The sequence below is a fragment of the Coturnix japonica genome, chromosome 24 (assembly GCF_054131305.1).
Source record: "Coturnix japonica strain WE chromosome 24, WE-NBRP24, whole genome shotgun sequence".
Classification (NCBI taxonomy): domain Eukaryota; kingdom Metazoa; phylum Chordata; class Aves; order Galliformes; family Phasianidae; genus Coturnix; species Coturnix japonica.
The window spans coordinates 5,198,385-5,213,213 of NC_140686.1; the positions used below are offsets into that span (position 1 = coordinate 5,198,385).

General features: G+C 42.4%; 1 protein-coding gene across 7 annotated transcripts in view; it reads right to left on the bottom strand.

Annotated features, from left to right (window-relative positions):
- Positions 1–14,829, bottom strand: part of LOC146757144 (receptor-type tyrosine-protein phosphatase T-like) — an 88,679-nt gene that overhangs the window by 23,031 nt on the left and 50,819 nt on the right. For all 7 annotated transcript variants that reach the window (XM_085523484.1, XM_085523487.1, XM_085523485.1 and 4 more), the window contains one exon: positions 12,915–13,017. In XM_085523484.1, coding sequence (XP_085379610.1) covers positions 12,915–13,017 — 103 coding nt within the window. The remainder of the gene's footprint in view (positions 1–12,914; positions 13,018–14,829) is intronic.

Below are 14,829 nucleotides of genomic sequence, written 5' to 3' on the forward strand. Positions count from 1 at the left end.
TCTCTTCAATTATGAGTTCTCTATTCAGTGTGGAAGCACAAGTGCGATAATCAACGTTCCAAATCACAGCCCTGTCTCTGAGCTACTGAGAGAGATCTCTGAGCTCTGGCAGACTTCGCTTTCCCTGCTCTTGATTTCTTTTTATGCTGCTCGAGGATGGGCTGAGGAAGCAATTGTCCAGAATCGAGCTGTGTGTTCAGTCCAGACTCCAGTTTGGAGTGTATGATTTGCACAGATATGGAAGGAAATATCAGAGTTTTCCATAAAGCATTCCACATCTGGTCTGTGCACTTTGGTATGCTGACACGGCGCTTCCCATCAAGGAGCATCTCCACTATATCCCTGACAATGACACAGTATGCCAATGATTTCTTCCTAACCCTACAGTGATCTCCTCACTTGACTTATCAAAGCTTAAAAGAAACAATGCTTCAGCAGTTTGGCATCCCCCCTCGGGCCATTTTAGTAATGAATTTTCTTAAACACACTACATAAAGATCTAATATTTCTTCCTTTGATTTTAATATTTAACATACCAATATATTATCAACTGTGCACTATTTCCAATAATATTTTCACCCCGGGAATAAAACCCAGTGGCAATTAGCACAGACTGATGCCACAATGCATTTTCAGCAGGTTATTTTGAGCAAGTTTTGTAACTCACCCCACAGAGAACAGCAACTTCTCATTTCTGGTTCAAATGCACACAGTATTTTCAGGCTATCTGACAGGCAGCAGGAATCAAGATACCACCAAAGGGTAGTGAGTTTCCTCCTAATAGCTGTCTTAATTCAAAGATGAAAGACAAAAAAAGGCAAAGCATGAAGATGCAAGGCTTTGCCATCCTGACACTGTGTTATCTCAGACCGAGGGCATGCAGCAGCCAATGTGCGCTATGCATTGAATTTTCCCTGGTACATCCCTTCCGTAGAATCAGCAGATGCAGCACTTCTGAAAAGGTTATTCAAACACATGGAAATCAAACCCAAATACTGTCTGACCGATCTGTGAGAGTTAATGCTGCGCAGAGACGATCAAAAGGCACTGAGTACACACGGACAGGAGCAAAGGTGTGATACTTAGTTGGGCCAACAACCAATTCTTCTTTCCTCTTAATCACGCTGCCAAAGTTGTAAAAACGTGTTCTCTTAAGACCACAAACCCCCTCAGGAACCTGATTCACAGCCTCAATGGGCAGACGGTATGAATGTAGTGCAACACAGAAATCAGACCATGTATACCTACACCAGCACCTTCCACCATCATTTCATTCGTGACTCCATTAAATCAGGTTAAAACAATTTAAACATATTTGTAAATATACCTGCACGTAAACATGACAACTCAGGGCCTTTATTCTGCCAGCATGGAACCCTCTCCTGCCATAATGAAATAGGACATGGTTAGATGTGGTGCACGATAAGCATTCATAGAATCACAGAATGGTTTGGGTTGGAAGGGACCATTAAGATCATCCAGTTTCAACCCCCTGCTATATGCAGGGTCGCCAACCAGCAGACCAGGCTGCCCAGAGCCACATCCAGCCTGGCCTTGAATGCCAGCAGGGATGGGGCATCCACAGCCTCCTTGGGCAACCTGTTCCAGTGCGTCACCACCCTCTGGGTTAAAATCAATGGAAGCCAGAAGTGCCATACAGAAATCCACCAGGGCTCCATAGAGCTCACTCAAAAATTAAAGTAACAATAAAGAAGTGGAATTAAATACTGAATAGTAAAAGCAGTGTGCCTCCAGTCCGGGAGAACTTGTACAGAAGGGATTCTGTAATAAATTCAAGAAAAACTCACTATCTCTCAAAAATATTAGAACACTATTGATTTACTAATTAAATTCACAGGAATCAAATGCGTAACACTCAGAGAGCAATGACACTGTGGAAGCTCCATCCTGAGCAGCGCTCTGGGTAGGTGGCTGCAATGGGTTGGGCTTGGAGATCTCTTTCAACCCAAGCCATTCCGTGATCCTACAAGGCCAGACACAGAAGCTCATTGTTCTGAGCACACACCACCCCTACCAACACCATGTAACTTCAGTGCAATGCTGAACATTCCCTCAGTAGTTTCCTCTTGCGACCCTGTAATAAAATGCTCAAGTGCTGATACATTCCTGAGAATTGAGTTGTCGGCTTCATACGCTCCAAAATTTCACCCTTAATACCTCCTATGCACTTGTAATCAGAAGCTCTGAAACTAATCTACAAAGCATAATGAACTGGGTTTCACAGCCATCTAGGACGTACATATAGGGACCCAATACACTGTTCTGCAATTTTCTCTCTATCTGAGCTCTGATTTTTAAGCCATTAAAATCAATTAAAGGTTACAACTATTTCCATACAGCTCCATGTTGGACGCAATATGCTGAAGTTAAGGTCAGCTTTCAATAAACGTTTTTATGGAAAAGAATATGAAATAAAGATTTTCTACAATGTCATCTTCTGCAATATGTTTGGCTATTTCAAAGAGCCAAAAACCAGCCCATTATGAATACTGGGCTGCAATTCCATCAATACAATCATTAAAAGAAATCAGCTTCTTCACATCTGCAAGAAAGCATTCACACAAATAAAGCTTATGAAAGTGATGCTACTTGAGGAAATAGTCTCTCATATTGCAAAGTTATTACACCAGATCTTTCATTTTGAAGTTATTTTCGTGTGCTCTTTAAACACTCATTTAAATTAAACAACTCTTCGCCTACGTTCGCTCCAGTTGAAAATATCAAAATTCAGTCAAATTTGTCAAAAAAAAGAAAAAAAAGCAAAAAAAGCAAAGAAAGATGTTAATTGCTGTAGTTGCTATGAAAAAACCCTGCTGAGACAGAGCCAGAGGTAATGCAATCTGTTTCATCAAGAAGGCTGATAAGTCTCTCCACGTTGTATTGCACTCTCACACCCAGATTTACCAGCCTACCATGGTCCTCCCACCCTGAAATTCAGGAAACAAGATGTAGTGATTTCACACTTGGCTAACACTGTTTGGAACCACAGTTTTCATATAAGCATTCGTTTATCATTAGAACTTTATCATTAGAGCTCTATCGTGAGTGGAATGGACACTAGAAAAAGGTAATTAAAAGTAAAGACTGATCCTATCCCCACTGGACTAAAGTTCCAACTATAACCCAATGTTCCTCTGCAGCTGAGCTAATAAACTAAACTAACAACCCCAGCAGTACCAGTGAACTCCAAACAGAAATGGGTTAGCAGTACAAAGCATATACAGTTGTCAAGAAGACAACTGCACTGAGAGTCGGGGTCTAATGACCAAAGGATTCATGTGCTTAAAGCAAAATAGTTATAGGCTCTGGCCTTCAGTCTATACTTAACAAATTGCTTTCTTTCCATGCTCAGACCACCAGAACACTGCATCTATTTACCTGAATTATAAGGCATGCTCTGAAAATAATGCCTCCTATTTCATGATGTTGGCCTATCAGAAGCAGATGTTGGTGGGATGGCAGCAGAGGTTGAACCTTCCCACCAATATCCCATTCTATTTTGTTGCCACGTGATAGATGGCAGCAGAGGGGCAGTCTGACAGAATACTGTCTGACACTGAATTGCTTATGAAGCAAAGGGGTGGAATTGAATTCCTCCATGCAGAAGTGTCACCCACTGACATTCATTGACACTTGGTGAACAGTGATGGAGATCAAGCAGTGGATGTGAGCACAGCGAGGTGGTGGGTAGTGCATTTCAGCAGTGGAGACAGCAACAGCGTGTTACCTCTGCTGGTGCAGACTGTTACAAGCACAGCATGCAGAATCTTGTTCATCAGTAGCAAAAAAGCACAGCTAATAGTGGTGACTATGCTGAAAAAAATAGTGGTTTGTAGCCGAGAATGTGCTGTATCAAACAGCGTTATCGTGCTCTTCATACCAATTGCAGTTTCCATGGGAATAAATAGGAGGCATTACTTTTAGATGGACCTATGTATATGTATGCATATATGTATGCATATATATACACACATATACACACACACACACACAGTACTTTTTTTAATGCCTTAAATTCCCCGTTTAATCTTATTGAGAAAAAAATGTGGTAAAAGTAACATAGAACTAGAGGGCATTTCAAAGCTCCGTGTTCCATTATCTCAGCCATCTCCATAAGGCTGACCTGGCTTGCAACACAGATTAGACATAATAGCTGCTGCTCCCCCGTGGAATAGGCCCAGTTCCTATCTCTCCAGCTCAATGTTATTTTGTGCTGGCAGATTAAAGATAATGAGTGCAGACAGATAGGGCTTTCGCTGCAACAGGAGCTAATGTTTGTGGCTTTGGAGGTGTTTTTTGCCTCCTGAACCACCTGCCATCTGTTTGATCTAGAGGAAAAAAAACCACCACAACCCTTTTGTGTTGATGTCGCTTAGCATTAAACAGGCATCGCTGACTGAGGTCTCGGTGATGGTTGGTTTGTCTTGGGACCTGAAGAAAGTAAGTTTCAAGGACAAGAAGAGCCAAAGCAGTTCTTCAGCCACCTACTGGACTTGGAGAGAGTGGGGCAGGCCCTTCCCAGCAGGTTCTACCATGCCCTCCATGAATCAGGGCCTTGCACAAGGGCTGGGTGTATCTGCATCTGCTCTCATTGAGTTTGAGTATTTCCCTGAAATTAAGCCAGTTTCCAGACAGAAACAAGTTTTTTATTCCATCGTGCAGATCAATAGGTGCCAGACTACACAGGGAGAACACACCATGCTTTTCAAGAGGTGCAAAACACTGATGCTTCTGGCAGCAGGGAGAAGCGGCACCTTCAGCTCTGGAATACAAGCAAGCTGTGGGTGGGAAAAGAAGAAAATGGAAATCCCAAGGATAAGGGCTGGCAGCTGGTCTGTCATCATTTGTAAACACCATCAGAGATCCCCAACAGAGTGGGAATGGGGCAGACTTATCCAACAGGAGGTTGTGCCTGATAAAGACATACTTCACCATTCACTCCCTTCTAAGCTACGCATCTTTTTGATGTAGGAGAAAAGCTGAAACATAAGGTGAATCCTTCATGAGGAATAAAAAAAAACCAACCCTCAACCTGCATCAACATCAGCTCCTGCAATTCCTTTTGAATCAAGGTGGGTACTGAGGAAAGTCAGCATCTTCTGTTCCACTGTTTGACCTTTCCAGTGAAATACCACTCACCACCTCTCTCCTCTTTTGCACCAAGGCTACTTTTAATTAAACCAGCCCAATTTCCTCTTCTTTCTGTGCCATAAGCAAGTCTCTCACCATCTCCTAGCTCTGCCTTTTGCTCTGGAAAAGCGCTGTGCTAGGAGAACTGAAATTACAGAGAGGCAGAACAGCACCATGGCTGGAGAGGTTTACTCTTCCGAATTGTCTGGCTGCATTTATGATAATCCCTTCATTCCATCTGCAGCCCACGCGCTGGTGCAGCAGCCCCCTTTTCTAGTTCAAGAAATTATGCATTCATTATGGAGGAAATTAACACCTCAAAGCAAACTATAATTAGGAATTCTTCAATTCGGTTTATGCTTTTTCAATTAGGCCCTCTATAATTTTAATCACGGGAGCATTAACATGTTTCCGGAATTTATATACCTGTAGTATAATTAAATCCTGAAATGCCTTAGTCTGCAACAGCAAAGCAGAGCTTACTCATCTTCCCTTTTATTGTGGCTTTTGTAGACACAGTGAGGGGCACCTGCTATAGCACAAACACTGCCTGCCATATGCAGGAAGGCACCCGCTTGCCCTCTGAACATCTCGGCCCTGCTGCTGCTGGAGGGATGCTGGCTGGATAGGGCTCATACACCACTTCCGAGGGGTGATGTTTGCCAGGGACTATTGCCCAGACTCATCCCATCTGCTTTTCAGTACCAAAAGGAGCTGCTTCAATCAGGCAAACCTCCCTCTGTGGCCTGTGAAGGGAACTGAGCTGCTGCCTGTGGGCAAGCTCCCACCTGGGGCATCTCATCCCATCTCAGGGTGTGAATCCAGGGGCTGCTGCAGGCAAAAGGAGGCTCGGTGGTACATCTCAACAAATGCATTTGCCGGGGTTTTAAATATTTTACGCAGTTTGCAATTATCCTTTTATTCTGGGATAACACAGAAGGGGAATATTGACTCCAGGTTCTCCAATGAAAATAAAGAAATGTCTTGGGAAAAAGAAACCCTCACGCTGGCCATGGGGGCATTTCCCCCTGTTCCCTCTCTGTCTTACCAGCTGACAGCTTGATGTGAGAAAATGGCCATCAATTTGTGATTCTCAGCTTAAAGTTCAGACTTCATTAACCTTTTGATTGCTGGAATTTAATCTGACAGTTCATGTGGACAGCATGAAAGATTTATGCAAAAACATTCACTCCCTGACTCTCGATATCCTCGGGCCTTCACAAAGCACACTGAAAAATGTTAGTGAAAGCTTCACTGTGCAGCTAATAAAACGTTACTTGACACAAAAGAATCGTCTCTATGTGTAATTTGATTGCTAAAATATTATAATTAAAATATATGTAAATTTGATGGCTTTCCTCTCCCTTTCCCAGCTGCTGCCAAACTCTCTGCAGAACGGCTTAGCAAGGCACAGCAGGTCATGCAGGCTCAGGGAGCAGCCATGTTTCTGATGGCTGATAAATGGGTAACGGCAGCTTTGTGACATTTTAAGGGACAATACTCTCAGATGCTGCAGTAAGAGAACTTATTTCCAGCACCAGATGAGACAACTGACCCAAAATGCCACTCAGCCTCGCTTTTTAGGGCCAACATCTGACTCTTCAGGGGAACTAAAACACCCTGAAACATCTATTCAACTGATTATGCCATGCTACATAGAAATCAAAATACTCCTTCCTGACACTTACAGCTGTCACCTTGTTTCCTGACTCAACCCTGCATCTCCATCGTACTCCTCTCTTTGTACAGCATGTAAAGCATTGCTAAGATCCAGAACAACTCCAAGTGTCACTGAAGTCATTCTGCATGCACAACACTCACCATGCAATGACTCCTGCCAAAATGGACACATATGCTCAGCTCTGTTGAGCCCTGCTCAGCTCCCCAGGGGCAGAACACACTGCTGAGGTCAACCTGCAGATATTTAAGGTGAAACTCTGCTGTTTGGTATAATAACCAGCACAGCAGTCTGTGCAGTTGCCTTTATTCCCAGCCTCTCATGCAAATTCTCATTCTCTTGGGCACAATCACACACCACTAAAGAAAAAAGCAGCTCCAGTTTACCTTTGGGAGGAAAGGAACTCTGCTCATTTACCTTCAAACTCTTGCCTAAATGAAAGACAGAACCGCCATGCAGGAGAAACCCAGTCTGAATGATATCAGAACAATACCCCTGAGGTATATTACTGGAGATGTTAATTAATACAGATAATTAGGCTTATACTATCAGAAGCGTAGATTGATAATCTCATTCCTCATTAGATACTACAAAATTAAAAGATCTCATGTGATGACTGTTTGCCCTGTGTTCAATCAGCCGTCTCACATGATGCATACATTGGAATAAGAGTTAAGTAAAAGCAGGCTGGGGTTTTTATTTTCCAGGTATTTATAACACACCTATCAATGCAACTGAACTTTCAGAATTACCAAGGGCATAACAATAATTTGTTATGTTCCCCACAGCTTTAAACATCAGAACCTTTTTTATTGCTGATCCCTGACTCCAATCTTTATTTCCAAGCACAAGGTATCCTGTGCAGGAGTTTTAAGAGCAAGAAATCGCCACCCATTCCTGGCATTAATGAATTAATTATTAGCATAAATGCCTGGGGCAAACTCGTGGTAACACTCAAACGTAACAAAGCAAAACAAGCTGAACAGCATCACTCCCAACACAGACACTGAGATGTAAACGCTAAAGCCTCTATCTGCAAAACAAACAAAAACCCAACAGATTTTGCAAATTTATAGCTCCTTGTTTGTAGATCTCATCCCTCGTCTGCCACATAATCAACGTTATTAGGTTTGCAAATGGTTCTTTTGCAAGGATGGAAAGAACAACCGTGCTTCCAAAAATCATCATCATTAAGATACCAATGCGAGGGATTTAGTTAAGGTTAAGTTCTGTACAAATGGATGGTGACTGAAATGATGAGAAAAAGAATGTCATAAAGATGAACATTATAGCCCATGAATTCAGACTCAGCATTTCTACTTTGTTGCACTGAAATGGAAGACAAATGTTAAGCAGTGAAAGCCTCAGCTCTCCAATGCAAGGTGGAAGCAAAGCCACTCCCCAGCATTACAGGGGATTTTCATTAGTTACTACGGGTTGGAAGAAGTGAACATGCACAAACATCACAGAGGATTGCTTGGAGAACAGCTTGAGCAGAATAAAAACAGGAAAAAAAAACACTGTTCTTAGTTGTTCTGTTAAATAACCCAATTGTTTCCACTTGATTCATTTAACAACACAAAAACCAAAAAATATTTCCTTTATTTCATGCTTGAGAGACCAAAAATCAGATAATACTCGTGAGTAACATAGGGCTTCGTTCATATGAATTAATTTCTCCTACTGGCTGGCAATATGAAAATATTTGTTTCACCTTTTGCTCAGCACTTCTAAATATATTTAAAACACTTCCAGTTCCCTTCTCCCATTTAGTTGTTCTTATTTCCTTTAAGATGCACATTAATGCAGTGATTAAGCATACCCAACCGCTGCGCAGATGCATCGTAAACAAATCTGACCTAAATACATTTACCCATCCTTACTCACACCTCCTCCTTACACAACACACACACCCCTGACACATATGCACGGGGTCATGCGCAAGGTTTGAAAACATACGTTCTAAAAACACTTTTCCTTAGCCCAGCACAGGTTTGGGTGCCTAAAGAGCATCAGATAGGTGCCTAAAGACCAGATAGGTGCCTGCGTGGCAGCAGACATGCGAAAAAGCATCACAGATTGGCTACTGATACACTTTGGAGAACTGCAGCAAAGCGATACAGAGAAATTAAATTCTTATTTTTTCCAGCAAAGAAATTCTCTACCAGCTCAAACTCCTTTGTGTAATTGCACTGTGCTCTAAATGGCCCAGCAGCCCCAAGAGATGGAACGGCATGCCAACAACGCAATCACCCTTAAGGTGAGCGTTTATTTCTACTTTGAAATCCCTAAAACTAATACACGCTCTGAAAATGTAATGTTCTCTGTAATAGTAGTATAGGTGGATACAACCAGCGGCTTCTTAATAAACCAGATGGACTTCCATACCCTCAGCGCACAGCAAACAGCCCAGAGGACTCGTCATGGAGATAAAATCCCTCACAGTGGTATTTTCAGGCAGTGAACGAGATATAAATTCTCAAATAGAGGTCTAAAGATGTCATATGTGAATAATCCATGAAGGACAGACTCAGCCCTCCTGACAATAACAGATTCACAGGCAAAAATTATCTTCAAAATCACACTGGGATTTTTTTCAGGAAGGAGTTGAGGAATAAAGATGGGGAATACTTGCATTCTTCTTTTCTGCTTCTGAACCTATTACAGATGAATGTCAGCCTTCAGCGATCAATCACAACACCATTCATAGGCTTTGGACTGATATAAGAAGCACCAAAAGTTATTTTTAAAGGGCAATTTGGAGTCAAACTCTGCAGGCTTCACCACAAAGAAAGAATGAAATGCCCAGGCCACAAGGGAGGATATTTATGCCTTGCTGATAATCCACCTTTCCTTTGGTAATAAGACAAAGTCTACAGAAGTATAACCAAGTTTATATTATTTGTATTAGTTCGTATGAAAGTGTCTTGATTTTTATCTATAGTTTGTTAACGACGTCAAGTTCACAATCATTACTTTTACAAACAACCACATTTTAGTTATTGATCATGAGCACAAGGAAACATCAGAAACGTCTCAATGTTGAAAGTGACTTTGGATTTAGTGCACCCGTATTTCACATGAGAGGAAAAACAATGAATCTTTACTGGAATATTCTATAATATTACTCTAAAAATGATCTTGCAAAGCATACTCCATCTATATGCTGCTCAGACTGTAGCAGAATGAAGTAATACAAGGCAGTCACATAACTATCTTTTGGGCAGATACTGGTTTACAATCACAGCCCCGCACACACTCCAATTCACCTCCCTTACATCTAAGAGGAAATATGTAAAATAATTGCTATGTACTGAAGGTGGGTTTTTTTTGTTGTTGTTTCTTCACCTTCACATTTTGGAAGGATTCTATTGAAAACCTCGGGCACTGCAGAGCAGAAACTGGCTGCCTGGAGTACTGTCCAAGAGGATGAGATGAGGGGTCTAACTATTCCTGCACAGAGATGGATCTGAAGATCAGAGGTCTTACGAGGTACTGTGAGCAGTAACTATTTCAGATCATTTACAAGAGCCCTTTCTGAAACACCCCAGGCAGGCTGAGTGGTCAGGTGGAAAAGGGAATGGATCGAGGAAAGCATGGCCATGCCTACAAGGGAGGCCAGGAGAGCAGACATCCTACAGACATGCTTTTAGAGCACTGGGCATCTTTCCCATCATGTGGGATCCCCTCCACCTACCTCGTACAGTCTCAATGCATCAGTATTGCCTGAACCTGATTCTTTATCTTCATTAATGCCCTGGTAAGTGAATGGGAAACAGCATCAGAGTAAGGGGGGGATGGAAGCACTCTAAGTTTGCATCAAGATTTAAAAGCATTTTGAAAGTCAATTTGATGATAATTATTTGAGATGAATACAAAATACCATACTTGTGAAGGAAAAATAAGCTTAAAACATAAAACAAGTAACAAGACAACAACAAAAAAAGAGGGTATATTAACTCTCAGCGTGAATATGAACAAAAAAACACTATGAAAAAGCAAAGTGGGAAGAAACACCTCATCCTTATGTGTTAAGTGTCACCAACAGTTCATAACACATCCTTCTCATTGGCTGGATGGTGTTGAAGCCTCTGAGGGAGCGCTGCCTGCTTTTAGATATTGTACTAAAAGAGATTTACCCAAACTGGAAAGTGTGCAGAACAGGTTGAAAGAAAAGGGAACTGGGTGGGAAAAAACTAATACAAGGTCAAATTTGTTGGGTTTCCTGAAGTTAGTCTAAGAACAGGCTATATTTATACAGAAAAAGGTATTCAGTCATTGCTCAGCTGCCACAGCTAATAGCTATAGCTCCCCTACCACGCACACACTTCTGCTCTGGTTTTCACACTCATCTGTGTCAATGGACTGGGCTCAAGAAAGAAAGTCATCTCATCATCTCGATGTGGCATTTGCAGGGTGTAATATTTGTGTGTACTATACGCCATAATGGAATTAAACAAAGAGTGAAAAATTAGGAAAACTTGTAGATTTTTTTTCCTTACAATGATGCATTTGCTGAAAAAGACACTATTCACTGAAAGAGGTTAAAGTGTAGGAAATTGGCTTCAAGAAAAATCACAAGACTTTCAATAAAAAGCTGAAATAGCAACACTCTTAAGACAGCAGGTGGTAAAACGAGATACAGGAACGTTCCCCCATATAAAGAAATAAAACAAAACAGAGCTCTGTGATTTTACAGCCATTTTCCAGCACAACAATATCCCTAAAGGACTCAGAAAATAGGCTCCTAAATTTGTTCATATGGAGTAGCAGAGATTAAAAGGGAAATGTTGAAGCCTGAATGATTAGAAAGGGGGTGGTGCTCAGTTTTTAAAATAGATATTTTGCTTTAAACTAATGGTGCAATTTGGGAAAAAACAGTGACGTATATGGAGCACTAACTGAGATGGGACATTTCATTAAATTAAACGAGTCCACACGTGAGTAAGCTGCCCCTGAACACTTAGTGAGACACCTTCAAGAAGCACTAGGAACTCATCTGTGGGATGAACAAAGCCTATTCACTTCTGAGAGAATTAGAATGGGATCCAGCCCAGGATTAGTCACAGATGTTTCCTACAAGGCCATCATCCTGTTCCACAAGATCCATCCATACAGCTTCCTGCCCCTAAGTCTTCCACTCTGCAAATGGAAACTGCCCACCTACAGCTGGTGGCACCCTACTAAGCCAGCAGACCTCTGCCAGCCTCCATCGCCTCCTCTCTACATCAAGCTGGGAGCAACAGCTGGCTTCTAACACTGAAAAGTGAGGAGCCTGGAAAGATCCAAATTCAGAACAAATGACCTGAAAACACTAGTTCAGGCATTCCTACTGTATAATTACAACAAAGACCTGTCCCTCATGGATACAAGGGCAGGAGATGGAGGCCTGCAGCCTCCTCCATGCTTGCTGAGCTCACACCACAGCACACAGAATCACAGAATGACCCAGGTTGGAAGGGACCTCAAAGACCATGAAGTTCCAAACCCCCTGCCTGGCAGGGCCACCAAACATACACCTTTACTAGATCAGGTTGCCCAGGGCCCCGTCCAACCTGGCCTTGAACACCTCCAAGGACGGGGCATCCACAACCTCCCTGGGCAGCCTGTTCCAGGGCCTAACCACTCTTCTAGTGAAGAACTTCCCCCTAACATCCAACCTAAATCTTCCCTCTTTTAACTTAAAACCATTTCCCCTAGTCCTGCTATTATCAGCCCTTTCGAAGAGTTTACTCCCTTCCTGGGAGTAAGTTCCCTTCAGGTACTGAAAGGCTGCAATGAGGTCACCCCGCAACCTTCTCTTCTCCAGGCTGAACAAACCCAACTCCCTCAGCCTGTCCTCATAGGGGAGGTGCTCCAGCCCCCTGATCATCTTCCCCACACAATGCCATCAGCAACCAATCCTGGAGGTTAGCAGCAGGACGCATTTATAAAAAGAAATGCAGAAGGCAGAATCAACAGGCAAGTTGGCCTTGTAGGCAGCATTCGCTTTCAACAGCTCCATTATCAGATGAGAACAAAAAGTGAAACCTGTGGAGGAAAGAGAGGGGAACACTGCAAAAACAAGGGAGGAGGAACCACCCACCTGACAGGGGCTCCACGGGACTGAGCAGGCTTCAGCATGACAGTGATGGTGGTGTCGGTCTCATTCAAGGGCGAGTCCGTGTCGTATTCCGGCATTGATGGTGCTGCAGCAGAACAAAGAGCAACACGTTACTGAGACACCAGTTGCTGCCTGTGGTAGTGATAGCAATGTGCTTATTAACATTTCTTGGAGGCTGTTTAACATTTTTCCAATGAGACATTAAAATACTTTCTCAATATCCGTGACTAATTCTGGGTTGGATCCCATTCTTACTGTGGCCCTCCAGTGCCGACATGGGGCACCTACCTGCAGAATTTTTAATGCATGTGTGAGCTATGTCTCCTTGATTAGCTGGAAGGTACATTATGAAGTGGGAAAGCATCAAAAGAGAGTAGTGTGGAATTACTTGGGCACTCAAACGGGTATTTAACCCCAGTGCTTTAGTGATGTGTCTACCAGCAAGTGCTGTGGGCAGTGACCGGCCACAGTATCCATCACTCCACCAGTGGTGTTCCTTGTGGCATTATGGAAAACCAGTGACTATTTACACTTGGCCACATTCCTCTTCCTATTTCTGCTTTATTACCTCCTGCTAGGGTCATGTCATCAAGGTGGGACAGGTTTCCCTAGGAAACACAGCCTACTCATTATGTTAATACTACCTTCCCCAATAGCAGACGTCCCTTAGGGACAAAAATACTAAAGGATTTGAGCAGCGCTGTGTTTATTCCAAAGACGTAAGCTTTGTTGAAATATCCCTAACTATAAAGCAAATAGAAGAATTTACATGAAGAACGTAGTCCCACTCAGTTCATCTACAACTCTCAAGGGCAAGCTGCACTGTGGGGGTCCCACATTTAACCTTCTCACAGCGATTTCCACAGTAATCCTGTTTACAATCAGGATTTTTATCTAAATGCCTGAGAACTGTTAAGCACGGTGTTTCCTATTATCAGCTCAGCAACTGACTTCCCTATCCATAAGCTGGCAATGAGTTCAGAACAAATGCCAGTTTGTTGTTTTCCTCTGCAGAAGGCGCTGTGCACTGAGGGAAGCAGTATGAGTCACATAAAGATACAGGGTACCAGCAGTACCCAGTACCTGATACCACTGCACTCTCTGCAAATACACAATTCACACATGCCTACAACATAGATGGATTTCATTTTAAAACTATCAACTTCCAGACAGCCAAACAAAGACATTCTTAGAAGTGAAAACAAGTCAATGCAAATCTCATTTTCCTCCCTACTTCCTCTAGGATTATCTTAAAGCAAGTATAACAGTAACTTCAAAATCCCATGCGTACAGCTGACCACACAACAGTATGATCTAACATCAGAGATGCCTGCATGGGGCCTATTGCAAACAAGAAGTTTAGAGGACAGAGAAATAAAGATGAGAAACTGAGCTCAGCGCTATACAGTTAATAAGCATGCAGGCTTCTAACAAGACCTGAGCACTCCCTTAAAATGAAAAGAAACTGGACAAGAGGAGAAAAGCACTCCCATTCCCGTGCTGTTTTATTCCTCTGGCCAGAGATAAGCAGAGGACACACCATGCCTTCCCTCTGCAAGCAGCATTAAAGCCTGTGGTTGTACTCCAGGTGGATGTGACATGAGCTTCTAACTACATCTAAAAGGCTCCAACTTCGCTGATGGTCAGTGCAAAGAACAGAGATAGTTTATTTCCTTAAAATTTTACACTGTTACTTACTGCTAACAACTTACCAACCAGTTCTGAAGATAAGGGAAAATACAGAGCTGCATATTTCAACATTACAATTGTCCCAAAAGTTTGATTTGATGTCATTTAGATACACCAAAAAACGTTCATTTTAAGCTCTGTTCTGAGAATTCCCCTAAGCCAGGTTCCCTATTTCATTCTGCACATGTTCGTTTGATGCCATCTCAGC